General features: G+C 63.1%; 1 protein-coding gene across 4 annotated transcripts in view; it reads right to left on the bottom strand.

The window, feature by feature from the left end:
- The window catches only part of ZFPM1 (zinc finger protein, FOG family member 1), a 76,402-nt gene that overhangs the window by 15,396 nt on the left and 39,745 nt on the right, over positions 1–21,261 (bottom strand). For 3 of the 4 annotated variants that reach the window (XM_045382947.3, XM_065537348.2, XM_065537349.2), the window contains one exon: positions 3,184–3,317. The exons of the other annotated variant lie outside the window; for it this stretch is intronic. In XM_045382947.3, the coding sequence (XP_045238882.2) occupies positions 3,184–3,317 (134 nt within the window). The remainder of the gene's footprint in view (positions 1–3,183; positions 3,318–21,261) is intronic. 4 annotated transcript variants of the gene reach the window in all.

Genomic DNA, 21,261 nt, shown 5'->3' with positions numbered 1-21,261 from the left:
TCCATCCACTTATCCACCATCCATCTACCCACCCATCCATCCACCTATCCACCCATTCATCCACTCATCTATCCATCCACCTATCCATCTATCCATCCATTAATCTATCCACTCATCCATCTACCCACCCCACCTTCACCCACTCTCCCACTCATCCATTCACCCACCTATCCATCCATCCATCCATCCATCCATTAATCTATCCACTCATCCATCTACCCACCCCACCTTCACCCACTCTCCCACTCATCCATTCACCCACCTATCCATCCATCCATCCATCCATCCATCCATCCATCCATCCATCCACTCACTCATCCATCTATCCATCCACCCAGCCATCCATCCATCTACCTACGCATCTGTCCATCTATCTATCTACCCACCCAACCACCCACCCATCCATCTACGCATGCATCTACCCATCCACCCATCATCCACCCATTATCCCCCCACCCATTCATCCATCTGTCCATCCACCCCTCCAGCCACACATCCATTCATCCATCCATCCATCTACCCATCCATCCATCCACCTACCCCTCCACCATGAGTGTTTCTGTAACTGACTATAAATTCTGAAGCTGGCTGGGCCCCTCGGGTCCCTTCCTGCAGCCCCAGGTGTGGCAGAGGTGGGAGCAGTTGCTACATCAGGGAAGCGACCTGCCCCAGGTCACACAGCAAGTCGGTGCCAGAGTCCACACTCCTGACTTGGCTGGGGACTCGGGCACTCAGTTTCCTCCCTGGGTGCTCACCCCCCACTGTCCAGAGGTGGAGGACTGAGGGGGATGCCACCCTGGCCCCATTCACCCCTGCCTGTGAGCGAGCCCCAGGCCTGTGGAGGCTGCGGGGAGGGTCACAGGGTCGCATCTGCACCCCTCCCCCTTCTCCTTCTACAAAGAGAGAAGAAAAACCGGCAGCAGCTGGGGCGATCCGGGGCAGGAGGCAACGTCCTCCTCAGGGAGGGGTCGGGGAGAGAACTGGGACCTATCAGCCAAGAGCCACAGGGGCCCGCTGAAACGCAAAAATATTTAGACAATAAATGAAGTATCGGAAAGGCGTGCATATCTTGAAGAAATCAATCATCTTGTACGGTGTGTCTGGACACTCGGCGCCAAGGCGGAGATAGCGCCTCGCTGGGGAGATAAGGGTTAATCAAGGATTTAATTCTGCAGGAGATAAAGCAGAGGAGGGAAGAGTGGAGCGGGGGCTCCTTCCTCCCCGGGCTCCCCGCAGAGCCTCAGCGGCTCCTCTGGCCTTCGCTCCCCTTGTGCCCCCAGACGTTATCTCCCCACTTGGGAGGGTTTCTAACCCTGCGCCCGTCTCCCCAGAATGGCCTGTGCCCCAGGCCAGAGCAGGACTAAATGCGGAGGCAGGAGGGCAGGCAGGGAGGGGTGACTGCAGCCAGGGCAAAGGGCAGCCCGTGGGGATGACTCCCAGGCTGGTGCCAGCCCCTCAGCCCCGTCATTAAGGAGTCTGAGAGGGTCTCCAGGAATGGGCAGATGTGGGTTCTAGTGCTCCCTCTGCTGTTTGATCCTGCGTACCTGGGCAATTGACTTAATGTCTTGGAGCCTCAGTTTTCTCATCTGTCAAATGGAGTGGCAGGACCCACCTCGTAGGATGCAGGGAGGAGGAAGTGAAGATGGGCCTGTGGTGTGTCTGGAACTCACAGAGCCCTCTAATCTCAGCCCCTACGGCCTTTGCCCCTGGTCTCTACCTATGGGTTTTCTTGACACTTTGAGAGTTCAGAGATGAGAGCCACGGAGCTCCCAGCCCATCCGTTCATTCCTCCTGGCAACCATAAACGCCTGCCAACATCCCCACATCCCAGCACTCCAGAAGGATTGACTGCCACTTGCACACGTACAGTGATGGGGAGCTCACGCCCCACAGAGCCAGCTCTGAACACCATGGCTTCCTTCCTGTGGTGGAGCTGAAATGTGGCTCCTTCCATGGAGAAAACTGACCACCACTGAGCTTCCACTGCTATTCTTCCACCTCCCTGCTCCAGGCCACGGGGCCAGGGAGCCACCCCTCCTGCCAGGCTGCCGGCCGCAGCGCCCACCGAGCCATGCCCCGTGTCAAACACCACTCCTGAACATCTCACGTGACCTGCCCAGCTGCCCTGGCAGGCAGGGGTGCCATGGGCTTCCCTGCTTCACAGACAAGCTTGCAGCCCTGCCCATGCCCCTTCTCAGGGTCTGCAGGCTCAGACGTAAAAGGAAGCTTTAGGCGCCCCTGTGTCTCACCCAAGGTCCCAAAGGCTGAGGCAGTGGAGGCTCATAGCGGGCAGGGGCCTGCCTGCAAGGAAATGGCATAAAGGCAGGAGACTCCAGGGCCTAGCGAAGGGGGACACCCTCTGTCCTGGGCCGGCTTCCCAAGGAATCCCTGAGCGGCCTGGGACACGCATCTGCCCGCTCAGCGGCAAAAGGCTGTGTGAACGACCCAGGAGGCCCCAGACCCTATGCCGCCCATGACGTGGCCCCACGCGTACTTACAGGTTTCTATATATCAGTGCCCTTTCTTAGCTGAGACGTGTTTTAAAAGAAACTGTTATACCCTCTTCGGAGGAAACCGTACTGACTTGTCGTAAGTCGGAGGTGGCCCCAGAAGTACATCCAAGACAAACCACACAGGCATTCGTGTCTAGTAGCAAGGGGCTGCCTTGGAAGGCTCTGCCAGGCAGGTGCTATCACCAAGGAGGTGAGCACTCGTGCCGAGGCCATGGAGACCACGGGCCTGATGGCCGTGCCTATTGTCAGAAGGGTCTGCGGGGACAGACGCTGAACTACCCTTTCGCCCTCTGCTGCAGCGTCCTCACTGTCCCAGTACCCCCAAGGCCGGGGCCACTGCTTTGCTCCTCCCTCCCCTTGAATGGTCTTCTCCCCTGTCCCAATGCCCAGTCATCTGTCAAGGTCCTGCTTAAAGAACTCCTCCTCCAGGAAGTCCTCCCTGAGGCACCAAAGGCCCAATATCACCTCCTACAGGAAGCCCTCCATGGGCCCCCAGGCAGTGAATCCCTCCCTGCCCTCCAGGTCCCAGTGTCTCAGGCCCAAATCTTCCCACAGGCTCTACACACAGTGGCCAGAGCTCCTGGGCTGGCGTCTAAGCTGGGCCTGTCCCCTGGGTCGGTGTTGCCCTGTATCGGGTGGGTGGGCAGGGGCGGGGGTGGGGGCTGCTTACCGGCTCCACCTGCCCGGGCGATGAGGCTCCGGTCTGGACACTCCCGTGGAACGGGCCCCAGGACAGGCCCATGGCGAGGCTGAGTCGGGCCCGTACACGCCTCTGCCCATCCTGCACCACCGGCTCCAGCTCGTCTGCAGGGAGACATTGCAGGCATGAGGCGTGCCCGGTCTGGGCCTGTCCAGCCCACCTCCCGCCAGGGTCGGCCCAAGGGGCAGTGGAGCGTGGCAGTCCTGGGGGCCTGGGCTGAGTGGCAGGGGCCGGCAGGTGCTGGGTCCCGGGGGCCTGGGCAGCCCTGCAGCATGATCTCTAGGGCACTGTGGGGTATAGCGACGCAGCCCGGAGGATGCCTGCGGCTGGGTTGTGAGCCCTGCGATGGTCGTTCTCCAGGGCAAGGGCTGCAGGTTAGACGGGGCCCACAGAGCCCGGCCGCACGGTGCAATGCTGGCATGAGTTTGTGTCATGGCTGACGAGTGACCCCCAAAAGATACACCAGCCTGCAGTCTACGAACATGCTCATATTTAGAAAAAGGGTCTTTGCAAATGTAATTAGATTAAGTCTCTTGAGATCAATGGGATTATCAGGTGGGTCCTAAAACCAATGACAAGTATCTTTCTAAGAGACACAGAAAAGGAGACAGAAAAGACTATGAGAAGATGGAGGTGGAGATGGGAGGCAGCCATGAGGGTTGCCTGAAGCCCCCAGAAGCTGAGAGTGGCAGGAAGGAGCCTCTGGAAGGAGGCTGGCCCTGCCGACACTTGGACTTGGGACTTGGAGCCTCCAGACTGTGAGAGGACACACATCCGCCGTCTGAACTTAGCACTCAGCCCAGGACACACACACACCTGACCCTCACCCGCCTTCTGGAGTCTCAGCCTCCTCGGTGGACAACAGGGACGTGGCTCCTTCCGGGCCACACACCCTCTGCCCAGGAAGGCCGGGTCACCTCTACCTCTCCCGTGGCCAGGGCTGCCTGGGCCCACGGAGGCCTCACGTGGCCTCGCCTGGTCCCCTGGCCGCAGTGCTGTGGCAGCCCCACTTCCTGGAGCCCCGATTGGGCAGGCTGTGGCCTTAATGGGCCTGATGATCAGATAGCTGCTTGCCTAATGGCAGAGATAACATGTAAATACGCCGGGAGGCCCTGCTAAAACGTTTTAACTGGGTCTTTGTCTTCCCCAGGGCAGATAAGATGGCAGCGAACCAGGACTGAGAGGCTGAGGAGGCCTGCGTCCCTTTATCAGCCCCCAGGAGGGGACGAGCGGACTGGGGGCAGCAGGAGCGGCTCTGCCGTCTCAGCTTCGTGGCTGCCAGCCCACCCAGAATGCCTGGGTCCTGGCCCAGGGCTCTGACCACTGGGCCTCCCTCCTCCCCTGCCCCTGCCCCTGCAGGGCTTGGCACCAAGAGGGTGACCAGTGTGAGCTGGGTCCCAGCATCCCATTCATATGGGCCAGCCAGCACCACACGGCCCTATGGGGTCATCCCCCTGTACAGACGAGGACATTGAGGCCCCTAGAGGCTATGCGGCTAGCAGCAGGGCACTGGGGTCCAAAGCCCTAGGCCTGGCTCCAGGGGCACCCTGTGTGTGACAGTGGTGGGGGGCCTGGCCCCTCATGTCCTGGCTGCACCTGCGTCTCTGGCCCCTACCTGGTCAGGCCTCAGGGGTGGACATGGGAGAGAAGAGACTCCCCAGAGGGGAGCTCCCAGTGTGTGCTCATCCGTCCCTCTGTCTGTCCAGTCGCTGGTGGGTCGTGAGTGCCACCCCTCAGTCAGGGCTGGGGCCACAGGGAAGCATGTGGAATCCCATCCGGACCGTCAGAAACACTCGCAGCTTCGTGGGTGGGGCCCTGCGTGCGGGCCTCTGTTCTGGCGGGGCAGGGCGGGGTGGGGGGCAGAGGACCCTTGTCTGAGAAGCCCCTGAGGGCACATCTGGACCCATGAGTGCTGTGACTTCCTTTCAGAGAGGGAAGGGGTCGCATGCCTTCCCCTCAGGTTCCAGAACATTCCTGACCAGAGTCCCTGGGCCTGCTGGGCACGGGGCCCCCACTGGGCGCCCCTGCTGTTCCTGAGACACTGCCGTGCACCTGGAGCTGGTGCCCACCTTTCCAGGGGTAGGAGGAGCTTGGGCCTGCAGTGTCCACACCTGCCACATGTCACACCTCAAGGGTGTCGAGGTCCCTGTCCTGGTGGCCCTGGGCTCTCGCTTGCCCCCTGCCCTCATGGGGAAGGGGGAGGGCAGAACTGGTGCCCACCCTACCCGGTCCATGCTGCACCCACAGGCAAACGGTCCTGCTCCCTAATCGGAGCTCCAGGGCCAGCCGGCCGAGCCTCCCAGATAAGAGTGTGGCTGGCATTTCCCGTGGCGGCCGCCCCTTCTGGGTATCACGCACCGCCAGAGAGGGCTGGCTCCGATAAAGGTGGCCGTTCCGCTCGCCCAGGGGCAGAACCCACCACTCAGGGATGGCCGGGGGCTGGGCGAGGGGCCTCCAGGGAGTCCAGGGATCAGAGGCGTGTGGGGCTGGGGACCAGGGCGATGGTCACCACGACAACCCATCTCCCTGGACCAGGGTTCAGGTTGCGTCTCCAAGGGGCTGTGCATGGGAAAGGTGCCTCTTGGGGGTGGATGCAGGGTCACGAAGGTGCCTGGATTGGTAAGGGGAGCATGGCTGATCTTAGCCCCAGCTCACCCCCAGTGCCCTTGTGCAGCTTACAACCTGTGCAACTGAACATGGAGGCCGTCGTGGTTCGCAACACTCATCTGCTCACGTAACCTATTTCCAGCCCCCTGTTCCTGCAGAGACCCTCTCCCAACCAGAAACAAAATCGCATTGGAAAGTGGGGGTGGGTGAGGCTCCTACTCCAGGCAGATGGGGTGCCTCCTGAGGACTTGACTCAAGGCTGAGAATGGATAGAAATGTCCGTGAGTGAGGGTGAGAGGCCTGGGACTGGGGGCCAGGGATGCTGAGCTGGGTGGGAATGGGCGGGAAGACACAGGCAGATGTTTTTTTAAACGGTCTGTAAAATGGCTGGGGGATCCAGACAGTGGCAGCCATGGAGATGGCCAGCACCCAACCCCACCACTAGGAAGCCCGGGGCCCAGCGAGGCTGAGGAGTGCCCAAGCCACACTGGGAGCTCTGGCTGGAGGTGGGACCAGAACCCATGGTGAGCTCTGTGCTTGTCCCACCACAAAACCCTGTGGGGAACCCGGGGCAGCAACAGGCAAGCCACAGTCTTGGCCTTGGGGCTCCCAGAAAACACAGGCAGTGGCCGGACACCCCCATGGCACCAACAGCTCTGAGGGCAGGCCAGTCAGGGTGGGCTTCCAGGGGGAGGTGTCTTTCCCTGCCAGCCTCCTGTGACCGGTCTCTCTGCTGCCTCTTCCCCAGCTCCAGAGCAACTGGGGTGAGCCCAGCAGAGATGCCAGCTCCAGCCAGGTTGTCTCTGCAGATGAAGAATGGGGACACCAGCTGCGGCTCCCAAATCCCCACGAACCCAACATGAGTGCCCGCCCCACGGACCCAACGTGAGTGCCCGCCCCACGGACCCAACGTGAGTGCCCGCCCCACGGACCCAACGTGAGTGCCCGCCCCACGGACCCAACATGAGTGCCTGCCCCACGGACTGAGCCTCAGCCAGGCCCAGCAGGACTTGCGGGGATTCTTCCCAGCTGCTCTGAAGTTACTCCTCCCAACACACGTGGGGGAGACAGATCCAAGAGGTTCCGTCTCTGGCCCAAGGGTAGGCAGCGGGTGGGTGGGTTAGAACCAGAGCCCCAGGGGTCTTCTGAGCTGAGGTGGGAGGGAGCGGCTGGTGGCCCCGTGGCTGACTCTTCCAGCTGTGGCCTCAGTTTCCCCATCTCTAGACGGGTCTCCTGAGGAGGGGGCGGGCCCGAAGCCGCATAGGTGAGCCCCGCAGGGGGCATGGGGCCGCCACTATAGGCACAGCACTGGGACAAGGATTAATTTATTCAGGCAAACAGGACTGCACACGCCATCTCCAGAACAAACACGCCGTGCTGGGATTCAATTTCACCCCCAAGCATCTGCGAGGAACCAAATGAGAAGTTCCAGCCATTGCATATTTATATGATTGAAACGTCCACATGGGTCTTAAAACCCTCTGGTGACACTCGCGGGGATGGAAGCAGTGGGGGGCTGAGGACCAGGCAGAGCTCAGCGCTGCCGGCTGGGCCAACCCCACAGAGTGGGGAGCCTTGCTGAGGGGAGCCTGGTGGGTCTGGCCAGGGTCCAGGGCCTTTTGGGGGTGCCTGGGGAGGGAGAGCTGGGGTCTGGAATCCACAGGCCTGGGGCCAATCCTGCCTCTGCCCAGCTCGCCAGTGGTTGTGTGTGCTCTGAGTCTCGGTTTACCCATACGGAGAAGGGGGTGCCCCCATGATGTTCCCCTGGGCTCATGCCATGAGGGTAGGGGTGTGTCTGCCGGTGCAGCCAGCACTGTTCTCTCTCCCAGCTGCCCGGATGGGCTGAGACACTGCACCAGGTGGGCATCCTAAGGCCTGGGGCCCAGCCCAGGGCTGCCCCCTGGGATTTGGCCTCTACCCTTGAGCTCTGGCTCTGCCCCAGAGGCCCTAGAGGTCCCTGTGGCCTCCCTCAACAACGTGGCCAACATGCCCAGCACAGGCACCGCGGCCCCCTCCTGATGCACATGTGGCAGCAAGCCTGTGGAGGAGCGTCTGCTCCCATCCCACAGGCCCAGAGACTCCAGCAACCAGCTGGGGGTCACACAGCAGGGAAGGCAGTTGCCCCCGAGACCAGACCCCGAAGCTGCTCTCTGGCAGAGGATCCAGGGCTCCACCCAGGACCATCTGCCTCCTGAACCGACGCTGCTCAGCCACCCGCCTCCCCAGGCCTGTTTCCCCACCTGAACCACGGCCCTGGCAGGCTGGCTCGCAGCTCTGACTTGAGGCAGGTGAAGGCGTCACCCTGTGCGTCTGTGGACGTCCGGGAACCGGGGCCCCTCCTGCACACAGCTGGCCTTCCCGCCTTCCAGGGGCCAGCTTCTGTTTGTGCCTAATGGCTGGTAGCCTCTGGAGCGCAAAGTCCGGCCACCCCCGACGGTGGGCTCTGTGGTTGGTGCCCACCGTGGGGTCACCCCAGCACCCACTTATCTAATCAACCCCATCGCTCCGCCCTGTCCCGCCCTGTGGCTCCCACAGGCCAGCTGGGCCCGGCTTTGTTGGGAGCGGCCCTGTCTCAGGGATCATGCTGTTTGCTTTTGATAAAAGTCACAAAAAAGGAAAGAAAAAGGAGCTTCCCTCCCCCAGGCTGGCGGGGTTCCGGAAGTCTCTGTGGGTCAGCAGGTGAGGCCGGTGCACAGACCATGTGGGTCCTGAGAACACATCCTGCACAGACACAGAAACAGAGGCCAGAGGGGTGAGCGGCTCCCCAAGGTCACACGGGAGGCAGACCAGGCTGGCCGGGGGTCGACTGCGTGGGGCGGGGCAAGCCGGCCCCTCTGTCCACCACGACGCGCCACGTTCGGATCTGCTTGCTGGTCACGTGTTTGGCTCCCACGCAGGCCAACCCTGCGGAGTCCATTTAACAGGGGCAAGGGGACCTGCCCACGGTCACCAGCTCCAAAGTCAGACCCTCCTGGATGGAAAAGCCTGTAATCTGGGTGGCAGCTGAGGCCCCAGGACAAGAGACAGGTGACAGAAGGGGAGTGGAGGCTAAGCAGCTCCTCCCCCGCCCTGTGACCTCCACGCAGGGTCTGTGTCCCCTCTGCAGCCTCAGCGGCAGGCCCTGGGCCTGTGTGCTGCAGCTGTCTACGGGAGGCAGAGCCCTGGTTCCCAGGATTCACCAACCACGGCCCACGGCGGGCACCGAAGGCCACGTCTGGGAGAGGTTCTGAGTGAGCCTTGGGATGGGCCTGTGCCAAGGAGAGGCCAGGGGAGCCCACGTGGAGCCAAAGGCCTGTGGTTGGACTCTGTGGCCTTCTCTGTGGCCTCAGAAGCCTCTTGGGCAGTGAAAAGCGTGGTCCTGTGTGGATATCATGGCCTCCCTCACATGTGATCCTCCCAAGATCTGGCTGGGAACAAACGCAGGCCTGGTGAGAAATGGATGGGGGACAAGGCTGGGGGTCCAACAACTTCTTTCCTTTTCTTTCTTTTTTCTTTTGAGACAGAGTCTTGCTCTGTCACCCAGCCTGGAGTGCAGTGGTGCGATCTTGGCTCACTGCAGCCTCCGCCTCCCGGTTTCAAGCGATTCTCTCATCTCAGCCTCCTGAGTAGCTGGGAGTACAGGTGCATGCCACCACACCCGGCTAATTTTTGTATTTTTAGTAAAGAAGGGATTTTGCCATGTTGGCCAGGCTTGTCTTGAACTCCTGACCTCAAACGATCTGCCCACCTCAGCCTCCCAAAGTACTGGGCTTACAGGTGTGAACCACCGTGCCCGGCCCACCAGCAACTTCTTGACACATCCTCGACCCACTGGGCCCCTTACTGTGGCCCCCTTTTTAGGTTCCTGCTTACAGATAGGGCAACCAAGGCTCAGAGGAGGGAGTGGCTGCTGGAGGCCCCCGAGTGGAGCCCAGGATGGGCTGGGCAAGGGTGTCCTCCCAGGCAGGTGGTGGGGCTGGTCCATCTGCAGAGGGGCCTCACAAGGGTCCCTTGTGAGCGTCCAAACGCCTGGGTGCACGGGCAAGGTCAAGGTGCACTGTGGGCAGCTGGCTGTCTGCAGGGGGCCTTTCCCGCAGCCATGTGGGCCCTGCAGGGCTGCCACTTCTCCCCAAGGCCCACATCTGCCGGAGCTGGATGGCATCTCCCATGGGGGCTGGTGTTCCCAGGCCTGTAGAACCCACAAGACCCAGCCCACCCTTTGGACAGAGGCTGGGCATCGTCCTCTGAGCCGTACCCCATTCAGCCATCCTGCCAGGGCATGGAGAAGGCTGACACACCCAGGCAGCCCAGGTCTGGGACCAGGAGACCAGATCTATGCGGCACTAGTCAGTCAGTGTGTTCCCTGGATCACGCCACACCTGAATGCCAAGTCAAGAAACGCAAAGGGGCCCAGGCTTGACTCCAGCCCTGGCTGGGTCACTGATGGCCATGGCACCTCTGGGCAGGCCTCAGTTCCCCACCTCTGAGCTCTGGAGGCTGGGACACGGTGCTGAGGGGACGAGGCCAAGAGCTCGGGGGATGATGGGGGCTGTTTCTCCTGTTCTTGTCTGTGAAAAGCAAGGCCCGAGAAGCTGGGGGCCACGTGGGAGGTTACACAGCCAGCAAGTGGCATGGGAGAGTCAAGCCCAGGTCCTTCTGATCGCAAACCCATGACTGCAGCCCAGGCCATACCCCCACCTGCAGTGAGTCCCACCCACTGGGCAGTAGGCCCTCCGTGAAGTCCATTCCCTGTCCACAGACAGGAGCCACCAAGCAGAGTGGGCAGAAGGCCACCTGGAAAGGTCAGCAGGACCACAGCCCTCACTCGTGGCAGCGGCCCTGGCTGTGGCACTCGGGACAGCCGAGATGGAAGGAACAACGTGACATGGGCTAGTGAGAAGGGAGACGGAGCCGCCGGATGAGACACAGAGACAGAGCCGCAGGCGGATGAGACGCGGGCGATGGGATCAATGGATGCACCAAAGCTCAGAGGCGAAGCCACTCAGGGCTCTGCAGATTAGCCCAGCTCTTGGGGGCCTGATGAGGGTTCCCACCCTGCCTCTCCCTGGGTCCCCCCAGCGCCCCTCGGAGGGTCCAGGTCCTGGCAGCAGGGCTGAGTCTGGGAGAGGCAACAGAGGAGCCTGGGAGCTGCATGCCCAGGATGGGTAGAAAAATGGATCAGCTTTGCTGCTGAAAAACCAGATGTCACATATATCTGGGCCCTCCGGCCATGCTGGGGAAATGGCTGTGCTCCTCAGAGCTGTGGCCCGTGCACACCCAGTGATGGCTACCGCCCTGTGGACGCACACTCAGTGCACAGCCTGCCCTGCGCGCCCGCTCTGGGGCAGCCTCTTGGCCAGCCCCCATTCAGTCGTTTCCGGATTATTCTGTGTTACTGTGTGCCCAGCAGTGGAGCCAAGCCCCAGCACAAGACCCAGGTCCATTTCACTGAGGGGAAACAGAGGAGGGGCCTGCTCAAGGCCTCCCAGCACCCCGCCCCGGGAGACCCCAGACCCACCACCTCCTGGGAAGCTTCCAGCTCCTCCACCCTGGTCCTCCTGCCCTGGTGCCCCCACCCCTGCCCTAGTCTCCCCACCCCTGCTGTGGTCTCCCCACCCCTGCCCTAGTCTCCCCGCCTCCTGCCCTGGTGCCCCCCACCCCTGCCCTAGTCTCCCCACCCCTGCCCTAGTCTCCCCATCCCCTGCCCTGGTGCCCCCCACCCCTGCCCTAGTCTCCCCACCCCTGCCCTAGTCTCCCCATCCCCTGCCCTGGTGCCCCCCACCCCTGCCCTAGTCTCCCCACCCCTGCCCTAGTCTCCCCACCTCCTGCCCTAGTCTCCCCACCTCCTGCCCTAGTCTCCCCACCTCCTGCCCTAGTCTCCCCATCCCCTGCTGTGGCCTCCCTGCCTCCTGCCCTGGTCTCCCCACCCCTGCCCTGGTGCCCCCCACCCCTGCCCTAGTCTCCCCACCCCCTGCTGTGGCCTCCCCGCCTCCTGCCCTGGTCTCCCCACCTCCTGCCCTAGTCTCCTCTGCTTTCTGCCTGGCATGGCCCCTGTTGGCCTCCTGGCCATGGTGCCTGGCCTCTGCTGGGCCACAAACCTCAGAGCACCCCGGAGGCCAGTGGAGAGCCCAGGGTGGGGTTGGCCCAGAGCCCCAGGCCTCCTGGACAAGGGTTTTCTTCTCACCCCAGGCCAGAGGTTAACAAAGGGCTTCGAACGCCAGAGCTTGCCTTCCTGAGATGTTTCCCTCGGACCCTGCACTCACGGGGGAGGGCTTCGGGGGGCTGGGGCTGTGAGGGGTGCCTTCCTTTGGGGTGAGGCACGTGGCCGGAAAGCCCCGTGGAGGCCCTGCCAGTAGCTGCACCTGCCGAGGCTCTCTCTCTGCTAGAGGTGGGCCTCGCACCCTGTGTGCCCACCCTCCGAGCGCCCGCCCACTCGGCATGGTGGTCTCCTTGCCAAGTCGTGCTCAGGGCCCACATCGCAGGAGGCCTGGCTGGGATCAGCAGACAGGCGGCATGGGCATCGTTCCTGGGAGCTGACGGCAGGGGGTGCTGGCTCCAGGGAATGGTAGGTGCCAGGCACGGTGCTGCCTCAGGGCCAGCCCACATGGCACGGTGCCAGGACCCCAGGAAGCCATCCGTGCGGAGGGTGATGCCAGCCCCTCCCACCTCCTCCCTGTCTCCCAGGTCCCCAGAGTGTTCACCACCTCCTGGGGGCACCCAGGGGCAGAGGTCTTGATTTCATTAACTCTGTCTTCCTGCTAGACGGTCAGCCCCTCAGGGCTGGCTTTTGACGGCTGTGTCCCGAAGGCACTGGAACACCGGGGACCTGAGTGCCTGTGTTTGGAGGAGGACGGCACCACCTCCTGGGAGAAGACCCAGCCAGCGCACCTTGGGGAGGGACCGACCTCCTCGCCGAGGCCCTGGCCGGCTCTGGGCTACAAACGGGCAGTAAGGAGCGGCAGGCACAAGGGCCACGGCTTGGCTTGGCCCAGCCTGGGCCTGGCGTCCACTGTGGAGCAGCTGCGTCAGCCATCGGGTGAGGGAGCAGCAGGAAGGGCCGGCCACAGGTGCCGCAGCCCCCGGCTCTGCCCCGCCCACCCGCCAGCTGGTGCCTGTGAACTTCTCTTCCTATCGCCTGGAACATCGCTGCGATTATTGATTTTTTGACACAGAACAACAGCCCATCTTTATCGGGCTGAACCCTGGCCCCAGCTAATGGCAGAGCTGGGACCGCCTGGGAATAGCAAGGAAGGCAGGGTGGGGCCAAACTCCCCTGCAGGTACCTGGGGGCCCTCGTACCTGCAAGCCCAGTGGCCTGTCCTGGGGAGGGGTGTCTCTAAGGGAAGGGGCAAGGACCTGACCCTACGGGGGCAGTGGGGCAGTGCTCAGGCCCAGAACTGCCCTTTCAGAGGCCTCGAGGGCAGCTCGGAGCCAGGTCTTGCCTGTCTGAACCGCTTCCATGGTGCTCTCTTGGGGGCTGTGTTCTCAGACACCACCACCTTGGCCCCCTCTGGGGCAGCTGGACTGGCAGGCAGAGCCCCATGGTGCACAGGGGGGCCCGTGTCCCTCCATGTGTCCCCGAGGGGTCTGTGCACGGGGCCCAGCGAGGGACTCTTTCTCCCCGCACCCTGGGGGGCATCTCTGCCACTCTGCAGCGCCTCCCCAGGGCTGAGGAGTCTGAGGGCCACGGCCTCGTGTTACCTCCAAGCTGGGAGACTGGCAGCCTCTCCGGGCTTCTGGAAGGCTAAACACCCTGGGTCCTGGGCCTTGGTCTTCCTGCCTGGGAAGTGGGGAGAGGGAGCCGATTTACCCCCAGGCCCTAGTAGTCTGGTCTTCGGGGACCCTGAGGCCTGAGAACTGGGGTGGGGGTCCCTGGCTCTCCCCAGCCCTGCCTCATCCTATCAGTGGCTGGAAACAGGATGTTAGATAAGCTGTTTACACAGGACGTATTTTCTTTACCTTATCTGTGTCCTATCGGCCTGGGCGCCCCGGCCTCTGCCCTGTTTTTCCAGGGTCTAGATGCCCCTGAAGGCCCTTTCTTCCCACCAGGCCCCTGCTCAGCCTGTTCATTTGCCCTCTGGGGGCTCCGTCTGTGCTCCATAAATGGGAGAGGGTGAGTGAGGGCCCAGGGTGCTGCCCCAGCCTTGGGTGAGACCATCCTACCCAGCCTGGCAGGCACCCACCCCCACCGGGGGCAGCTGTGGACACCCAGGCAGGTGCTGATGAGGACGCTGGTGCCCACCGAGAGCACCAGGACACTGCCACCCCCCGAGAATGGAAAAGTCCCTTCCAGAAAAGGCTGCTGCCCTGAGCCCTCACTGACCCTTCGGTCTTGTCACCTCCACAGAGGAGGTGCTAACCAGGGGAAGACTGAGGCCTCAGGAGCCCAAGGTCTGCCTAGCACCCTGAGGCTCTAACTGGGATATGGAGCCTGTGCCCCGGGGTGAGCCCAGCCCCATGTGAGTCCCAGAGGCAGAAGGTGCTTCTGTGAACTGTGAATGTGTCTCCTCTTCTAAAAGCTATGTGTGGTTTTATGGGCAGCCACAGAGAGAGCTGTCATGGCCCCAATCACCCCAACACAGATGAGAAGACCGAGGTCAGAGAGGACCTGGCCCCACAGAGAGGACCTGGCCCCACAGAGCGGACCTGGCCCCACAGAGAGGCAGCTGGCCCCACAGAGAGGCAGCTGGCCCCACAGAGAGGACCTGGCCCCACAGAGAGGCAGCTGGCCCCACAGAGAGGCAGCTGGCCCCACAGAGAGGCAGCTGGCCCCACAGAGCGGACCTGGCCCCACAGAGAGGCAGCTGGCCCCACAGAGAGGACCTGGCCCCACAGAGCGGACCTGGCCCCACAGAGAGGCAGCTGGCCCCACAGAGAGGACCTGGCCCCACAGAGAGGCAGCTGGCCCCACAGAGAGGACCTGGCCCCACAGAGAGGCAGCTGGCCCCACAGAGAGGCAGCTGGCCCCACAGAGAGGACCTGGCCCCACAGAGCGGACCTGGCCCCACAGAGAGGCAGCTGGCTGTGAGTCAGATACAGGCCAGGCAGGGGCTCGGGAGGGTGGGGAAGACCAGGAAGCAGGAGGAGCTCTGGAGGCAGAACAGGCCAGCTCCTCCTCAGACACAGATCCCTCCACTCAAGAACCGGGGGTCCCCCAGACACAGCTCCCTCCCCTGTGCCTCTGCTCAGGAACCACGGAAGTCTCCACTGGCCCCTGAATCAAGCACTGTGTTACAATGGGGGTTCCTGTCCCAGGGGCGCGTGCTCATCCACCCACCCTGCCCTGCTGAGGAGCACCACCCCCACCCGCAGAAGAGACGGCGCACAGCCTTCCAGTCCCGCCACCCGCAGAAGAGACGGCGCACAGCCTTCCAGTCCCGCCACCCGCAGAAGAGACGGCGCACAGCCTTCCAGTCCCGCTACCCGCAGAAGAGACGGCGCACAGCCTTCCAGTCCCGCTACCCGCAGAAGAGACGGCGCACAGCCTTCCAGTCCCGCTACCCGCAGAAGAGACGGCGCACAGCCTTCCAGTCCCGCGGGGTTGGGGGAACAACAGCTAAAGGTGGGTGGGGGTGGTGACCACTCTGAGGGCAGCCCCGGATCTGCCGTTCGGCCACTGTGTGTGCAGAGCAACCCACAAACGGGCACCCACGTGGCCTCCGCTGCCCTTAGAACCATCTTCCTTCTCTGGAGGAAACGTGGCAGGACAGCAAAAATTTTAAAAAAATAAATGACTTGCCGTCTTCGACATGCTGCCCTGAGCCCGTCCATGCTGGGATGATTTTTCTGGGATAAATTCCCAGGAGCCAACTGCTGAGTCAAGGGAGGCAGCAGCTGGTGGTGCTGGGGCAGCCAGGACCGGGTGGCTCTGACCTGCGAGGTGGGGACCCTCAGCTGGGATGGGGTCGCCAAGGCCACTGCCTCCAGCAGCACCGGCTGGGGAGGGACAATGGGGCTCTGGGAGGCTGGGGGCAAGCCCGAGACCCACAGTAACTCCAGGGTGGATCCAAACGGACACCTGGGGCCAAAGCCCCTGTTCATGGCCCCAGGCCACCCACAGGGCACAGGGACTAGGTTGGGGGACATGGAGGGGCACGCACAGAAGCATCACGCCTGTGGGGCAGAGGCGGGTCCTGAGTGTCTGGTGCCCGGGCCCTGGGCAGGGTGGGAGAGGGCGGGGGGCTGGGGTGGGAGGCACCCTCACGAGACACAATAAACCCCGAGATAGCATCTTGCCGCATCTCAGGCCCTGCTCGGCCCTTTCGGGCAGGATATGACCAGCCCTCGAGCCGATGGCGGCCCCTTTGTCCCATCTCCGGGGACCGATCTTATCGGCTGCATCCACGGCCGCTGTAATGGAAAAGCACGGTGAGGAAATAAAAAGTTACATGCAGAGACGGAGGAGAGATAAATAAATAAATAAATAAATAAATAAATAGGGGGCGGGTGCAGCCGCCTGAGGGGTGGAGGAGCTGCTGGGAGGGTTAAACCACGGGTGGGGGCGCTTGCAGGGCTGGGGTCAGGAGGTCAGGGCTCACCGGCCTAGTCCCCACCTCGGACGAGCCATGTGAACTCACTGCGTCTCAGTTCGCTCTTTGGCCCAGGAGCCCTCCCAGGCTGGGGTTGACCCCATGGCAAACAGCAGTGCCAGGAGGGCCCCGCACCCACGCCCACCACCTCCATCATCCACGCCCGCCATCTCCATCATCACCAGCACTGGCAGGAGGGCCTCGCACCCACACCTGCCATCTCCATCATCCACGCCCGCCACCTCCATCATCACCAGCACCCACGCCCGCCATCTCCATCATCACCAGCACCCACGCCCGCCATCTCCATCATCCACGCCCGCCACCTCCATCATCACCAGCACCCACGCCTGCCACCTCCATCATCACCAGCACCCACGCCCGCCATCTCCATCATCACCAGCACCCACGCCCGCCATCTCCATCATCACCAGCACCCACGCCCGCCATCTCCATCATCACCAGCACCGGCGGGAGGGCCCTGCACCCACGCCCGCTATCTCCATCATCACCAGCACCGGCGGGAGGGCCCTGCACCCACGCCCGCTATCTCCATCACCAGCAGTGGTGTCTCAGTTTCCCTCCTGGGCAGGAGGAGGTGGAGAAGTCAGGCCAGTGTGGGGAGGGGCCGGCCTTAGAGACCCTGACATGTCCCCCAGCTGAGGCTGTACCCCACAGGGAGGGCCTGCTGTACCTGTTGGTGACGTGAGGACACCAAGGTCTAGGGACCCAGCACTGTGCCCAGGACCCAGCTTAGCCCAGGGTGGCCAAGATCTGAGCTGACCATGCAGACATGCTGGGAAAGAGAAACTGTGGGCCCTGCCCTGCCCCAGCAGCTCCAGGCAGCCTGAACTGTCCTGTCCCCGTCTCACAGATGAGGGACCCTGAGCCCAGAACAGGGTGCAACAGGCCCCAGGTCTGTGGTGAGAGAGGTGACACCTGGAAGCTGGGTCTGCCGTTGTACCAGCGGGAGGGCTGGTGCCAGTAACAGCAACAGTCCTCGCGAGGTGACAGCACGACCCAGAGTGACAGTGACAGCACCAGCAAGGTGACAGCGGCCAGGCCAGCAGCAGCTCTCTCTAACAGCACTGTTCCTGTGCTAGTGATGGTCACGGTGCCCACACTGGTGGCAACATGGGGCGTAGTGGTGGGAACGAGGGCAGCTGGGGCAGCAGCTGCCAGCGACACGCTTGTGGCCTGCCCAGCGCCTGCCCACTGTCCCAAGGGTCCTCCCAAGAGCGCCTTGTGGCCATCTTCCTGAGGAGGCCACCAGCTCAGGCGGGGAGCTGACTGTGTCCCCGGCCATGCGGCAGGCCCAGGAGGGGCAGGGAGGGAAGCTTCTGGGCAGCAGCCGGGGCTCCAGGGGCTCGCCCAGGTGATACTGGTGGGCCTGCCCCCGAGATGTCTGGGAGGGGCCGGTAGGGCAACAGCGGGGGCCCGGGTGGGGGCTGGTGGTGGGGGATGGCCGGGGCAGGAAGCCGGGTGGGAGGGCGGAGGAGGAAGCCAGCTTGATTAGCGCCTGCGGCTGAGATAGGCTGCCCTGGCCACAGATAGCCGCTCCCGGAAGGTGGTGAGGCCAGTGGGCAGCACGGCAGGCAGCCAGGCCCGGCCCCTGCCCCCCAACCATGGGGACGGCTAGAGACCCAGGGCTCCAGCTGCACTCCTCATGGGGCATCCAGTGTCCCTCACCCTCTGCTGCCATGGGGCCGAGGAGGGGCCCGGGGAGCCCACAGGACCCTGGGGGCTGGGCCTGGAGAGACTGGATGGGTGGGCCTGGGCCCTTCCCTGGGAGGCAGGCCTGGGGACTCTGTGCCCACTCGGACCCTCCCCAGCATGGGGGTGCGGTGGCTACCTGACCTCTCCTGGCCTCAGTTTCCCATCTGTGAAGGGGACACAGTGCCCACTTCAGCCAAGCACTTTCCTGGATCTCCCTCCGTCTGCCCCTGAGCTGTCCTCCACCCAGCCAGCGGGATTCAGGGGCCACCCAGGTGGGGTCCCCCACACTGTGCACAGACCTGCCCCGTGCCCAGCCTGCTAGGCACCAGGCTCCCCCCTGTCCACGTGCCCAGTCCTGCCTGCCCCTTGGCTCCTTTGCTGCTCCCAAAGTCAGCTGGGCCGGCCCCACCCCAGGCCTCTGCACCGGGCTTCCTCTGCACCAGCCCGCATCTCCAGCGTCACCCCCACGACTGCTCTCTCCTCCTCGGCGGCTGCTCTGGAGGCCGCATCAGGGTCTGTTTTGCTCACGCTGCATCCCCCTGTCTGTGGCAGGGCTGGCACACAGTTGGTGCTCAATAAATGGAAGTACAAGAGAGTGAGTGAATGCCGGCTCTGCCTGCAGTTTCGGGACCTCGAGGCCCAGGTGACTTTCCTGGGGTGGAGGCTGAAGTCAGGGCCAGGCTCAGGAGGCAGCTTCTGTATGGCCAGGGCTGGGGTGGGTGTGGGAGGTCAGCCAGGCCCCGGGGTGCTGGCAGCCTGGCCATGGGGAAGCCACAAGGGCCATGGGGGAGCTGGGGATGAAGGAAGAGGAGCCGGTCTCAGGGGCTGCAGATGGCTCTGGCCCCAACCTCAACCCTGACCAGGGGCTCTGCCCACAGGGCCTTGCATGGAGAGGCAGGCCTGGGGTCTGGTGGTGCAGGCAGGACCCGGGTGCGGCCCCCACCCAAGCCTGGGGCCAGTGCTTGGGAGAGGGGAGGGAAGGGTGTCATGGGAAGGCTCAGGGCCAGGGGCAGCCAAGGTGTCCATGCCAACCACCCAGGGTCACGCCGGCCAGAGCCTGCGACCTCTGAACTCAGTTTCCAAGATAACTACCCTCTGCCACCGCAGGCCGGACGTGCTGGGGCCTCAGGCTCTGAGTTCGCTGCTGCCTCACCTCTGCGCTCACTCCAGATGGGCGGGGTGCCCCCGGCTCAGGGACTGCGCCCTCAGCCTGGGACACCGTTTCCAGACGCCCCTCACTCGTTTGGGACTCAAACATTGGCTCAGCGAGGCCAGCTCTGCCTGCCCCTCGGATACGTGGCGTTCCTACCTCGTCATGATTTGGGGTGTCTCCCTCACCAGAGAGCAGATCCTGGAGGGCCTGGGCTGTGCTGGCCTGAGCATGTCCCTCATACACACGCTGGTTGAATGAACACACCACCTCCTTCTCTTGACCGCTCCCGGGCGGGACACCCATGTTCTTTCTGGTTCCAGGGCCCATGTCCCTCCACCACACACGTCCAGGGCAGGCCCATCCCTGTCTATTCCCAGCACCTGATACACGCCTGGCCCCAATGTGCTCAGCAAACCTCCAGGGAAGGGTGTGGCTGCGAGACACACAGCCCCTCCTCGGGTTCTGGCTCCAGCTCCCCATGGCCCCCTCTGCCCCGCTGTGAAGTGGGGTGGGGTCTGGGGCTCCCTCTGGGGACCCCTCAGGTGGGCTCCTGTTCCCTAGGACAGCCAGAGGTGGTAGCTCCTGACCCAGCACTGGGTCTGGTCTATGGAGGTGACCCCAGGCTGACCCCTGCCATCCGCCAGGGTCCCCTCCCCCCCGTTAATCTAAGACTAATAGTGCTATCGGGGGCAGCGCCGGGCTGCTGATAAGGCAGAATAGCTGGAATGATTTCCCACCCACGCACGCCGGGTGGGGAGGGAGCGCCGCCGCCTATCGGCCCATCTCCCCGCTGTCCATCAGGCCGGGCCCCCGCCTCAGCCTCCTCCCGATAGCAGGCCTTGAGGTTTGCGTAGACGCTCGGCCGGCGAGATTAGTCAGATGGAGCTCGGCCCAGATAACCAGCCCGACGCCCTCACACACTTGGGTGAGGATTCCCAGCCTCAGGCAGGCCCCGTCAGGACCCTTGGGTGGGGGCCCTTTGTGGGCCTCAGGCAGGAAATAGCGGACAGAGCCCTCCTCCGGACTCACAGCAGCCGCCTGCTCCCAGCGCCGGGACGCTGCACCAGATCACTCACGGCACAGCATCTGGACGAACAGCCCCCCCAAAACCCTTCAGGATACCCATTTTACAGCCAAGAAAACCGAGACGGCTCCTTGCAGTCCCTGGCACTGAGCCCCGCCCTGACCCCTCTGAACCCCATCCACACCTGGGCCGGAATGCTCCAGCTACGACTGACCACTTGAACCTCAGGCCCTGAGCTAGCTGCCTGTGTACACCCAAACCCATTCTACCGTGTCCGTCACGGCTCAGCGTGGGGCTGGGGCCGGGGCTGTCCACCTGCTGCCCCTCCCATCTCTCACACCCAGCCTGACACTTGAGTGTCCCTTCTGCTGGCCAGCAGTGCCCTGGAGACATGGCCAGCCTTCCCATCTCTGCCACCAGGGCCCAGGACAGAGCGGGGATGGAAAAGTCATGACTTGTGTGATCAGCTGGAATTCACCTTGTCCATAGTGGTTCCAGGAAAGAGCTCCAGGCCCTGAGGCACTTACAGGTGAAGCAAGCCAGGAGCAGGTGTTTGCGGATCCTGGGCAAGCAAGAGCAGGCCTGCCAGCCCCCTGCCCACAGGCAGCACTGCTCAAGTCCCAGCCCCATGTCCACTCAGGGTTGGACCACTGTGGCCAAGCCACCTCACCTCGCTGAGCCTCTGTTTCCTTAACTGTAGAGTGGGACCCAACTCAGACCTCCCCTGCAGGACCCTATGTACCAGGACTCGAGAGCTCCCCTCACAGGAAATGCCCAGTGAGAGGCGATCTCCTCAAGTCCGGTGTACATGACCCGTGCTGATGTGCTCTTATGCCCAGCAGTATGTGGGTGAGCGTCCCCATCCCCACCCCAAGCCCCCTCTCTGTTGCTTTCTCTCCCCTGTGGCTGACCCTGGGCCAGGGCAGGTGGGGACTTTTGTTCCACAGCCTGAAGCCCCCAGGATGGAGAAGTGAGGCCTCCTTGGTGCTGCAGGCGGCTCTGGGCAAGAAGCTTTCCTCCCAGCCCAGTTCCCCTCAGTT

The sequence above is a fragment of the Macaca fascicularis genome, chromosome 20 (genome assembly GCF_037993035.2).
Source record: "Macaca fascicularis isolate 582-1 chromosome 20, T2T-MFA8v1.1".
Taxonomy (NCBI): domain Eukaryota; kingdom Metazoa; phylum Chordata; class Mammalia; order Primates; family Cercopithecidae; genus Macaca; species Macaca fascicularis.
The sequence above is the reverse complement of the archived record's forward strand: the minus strand, read 5'-3'. Positions and strand labels throughout refer to the sequence as shown.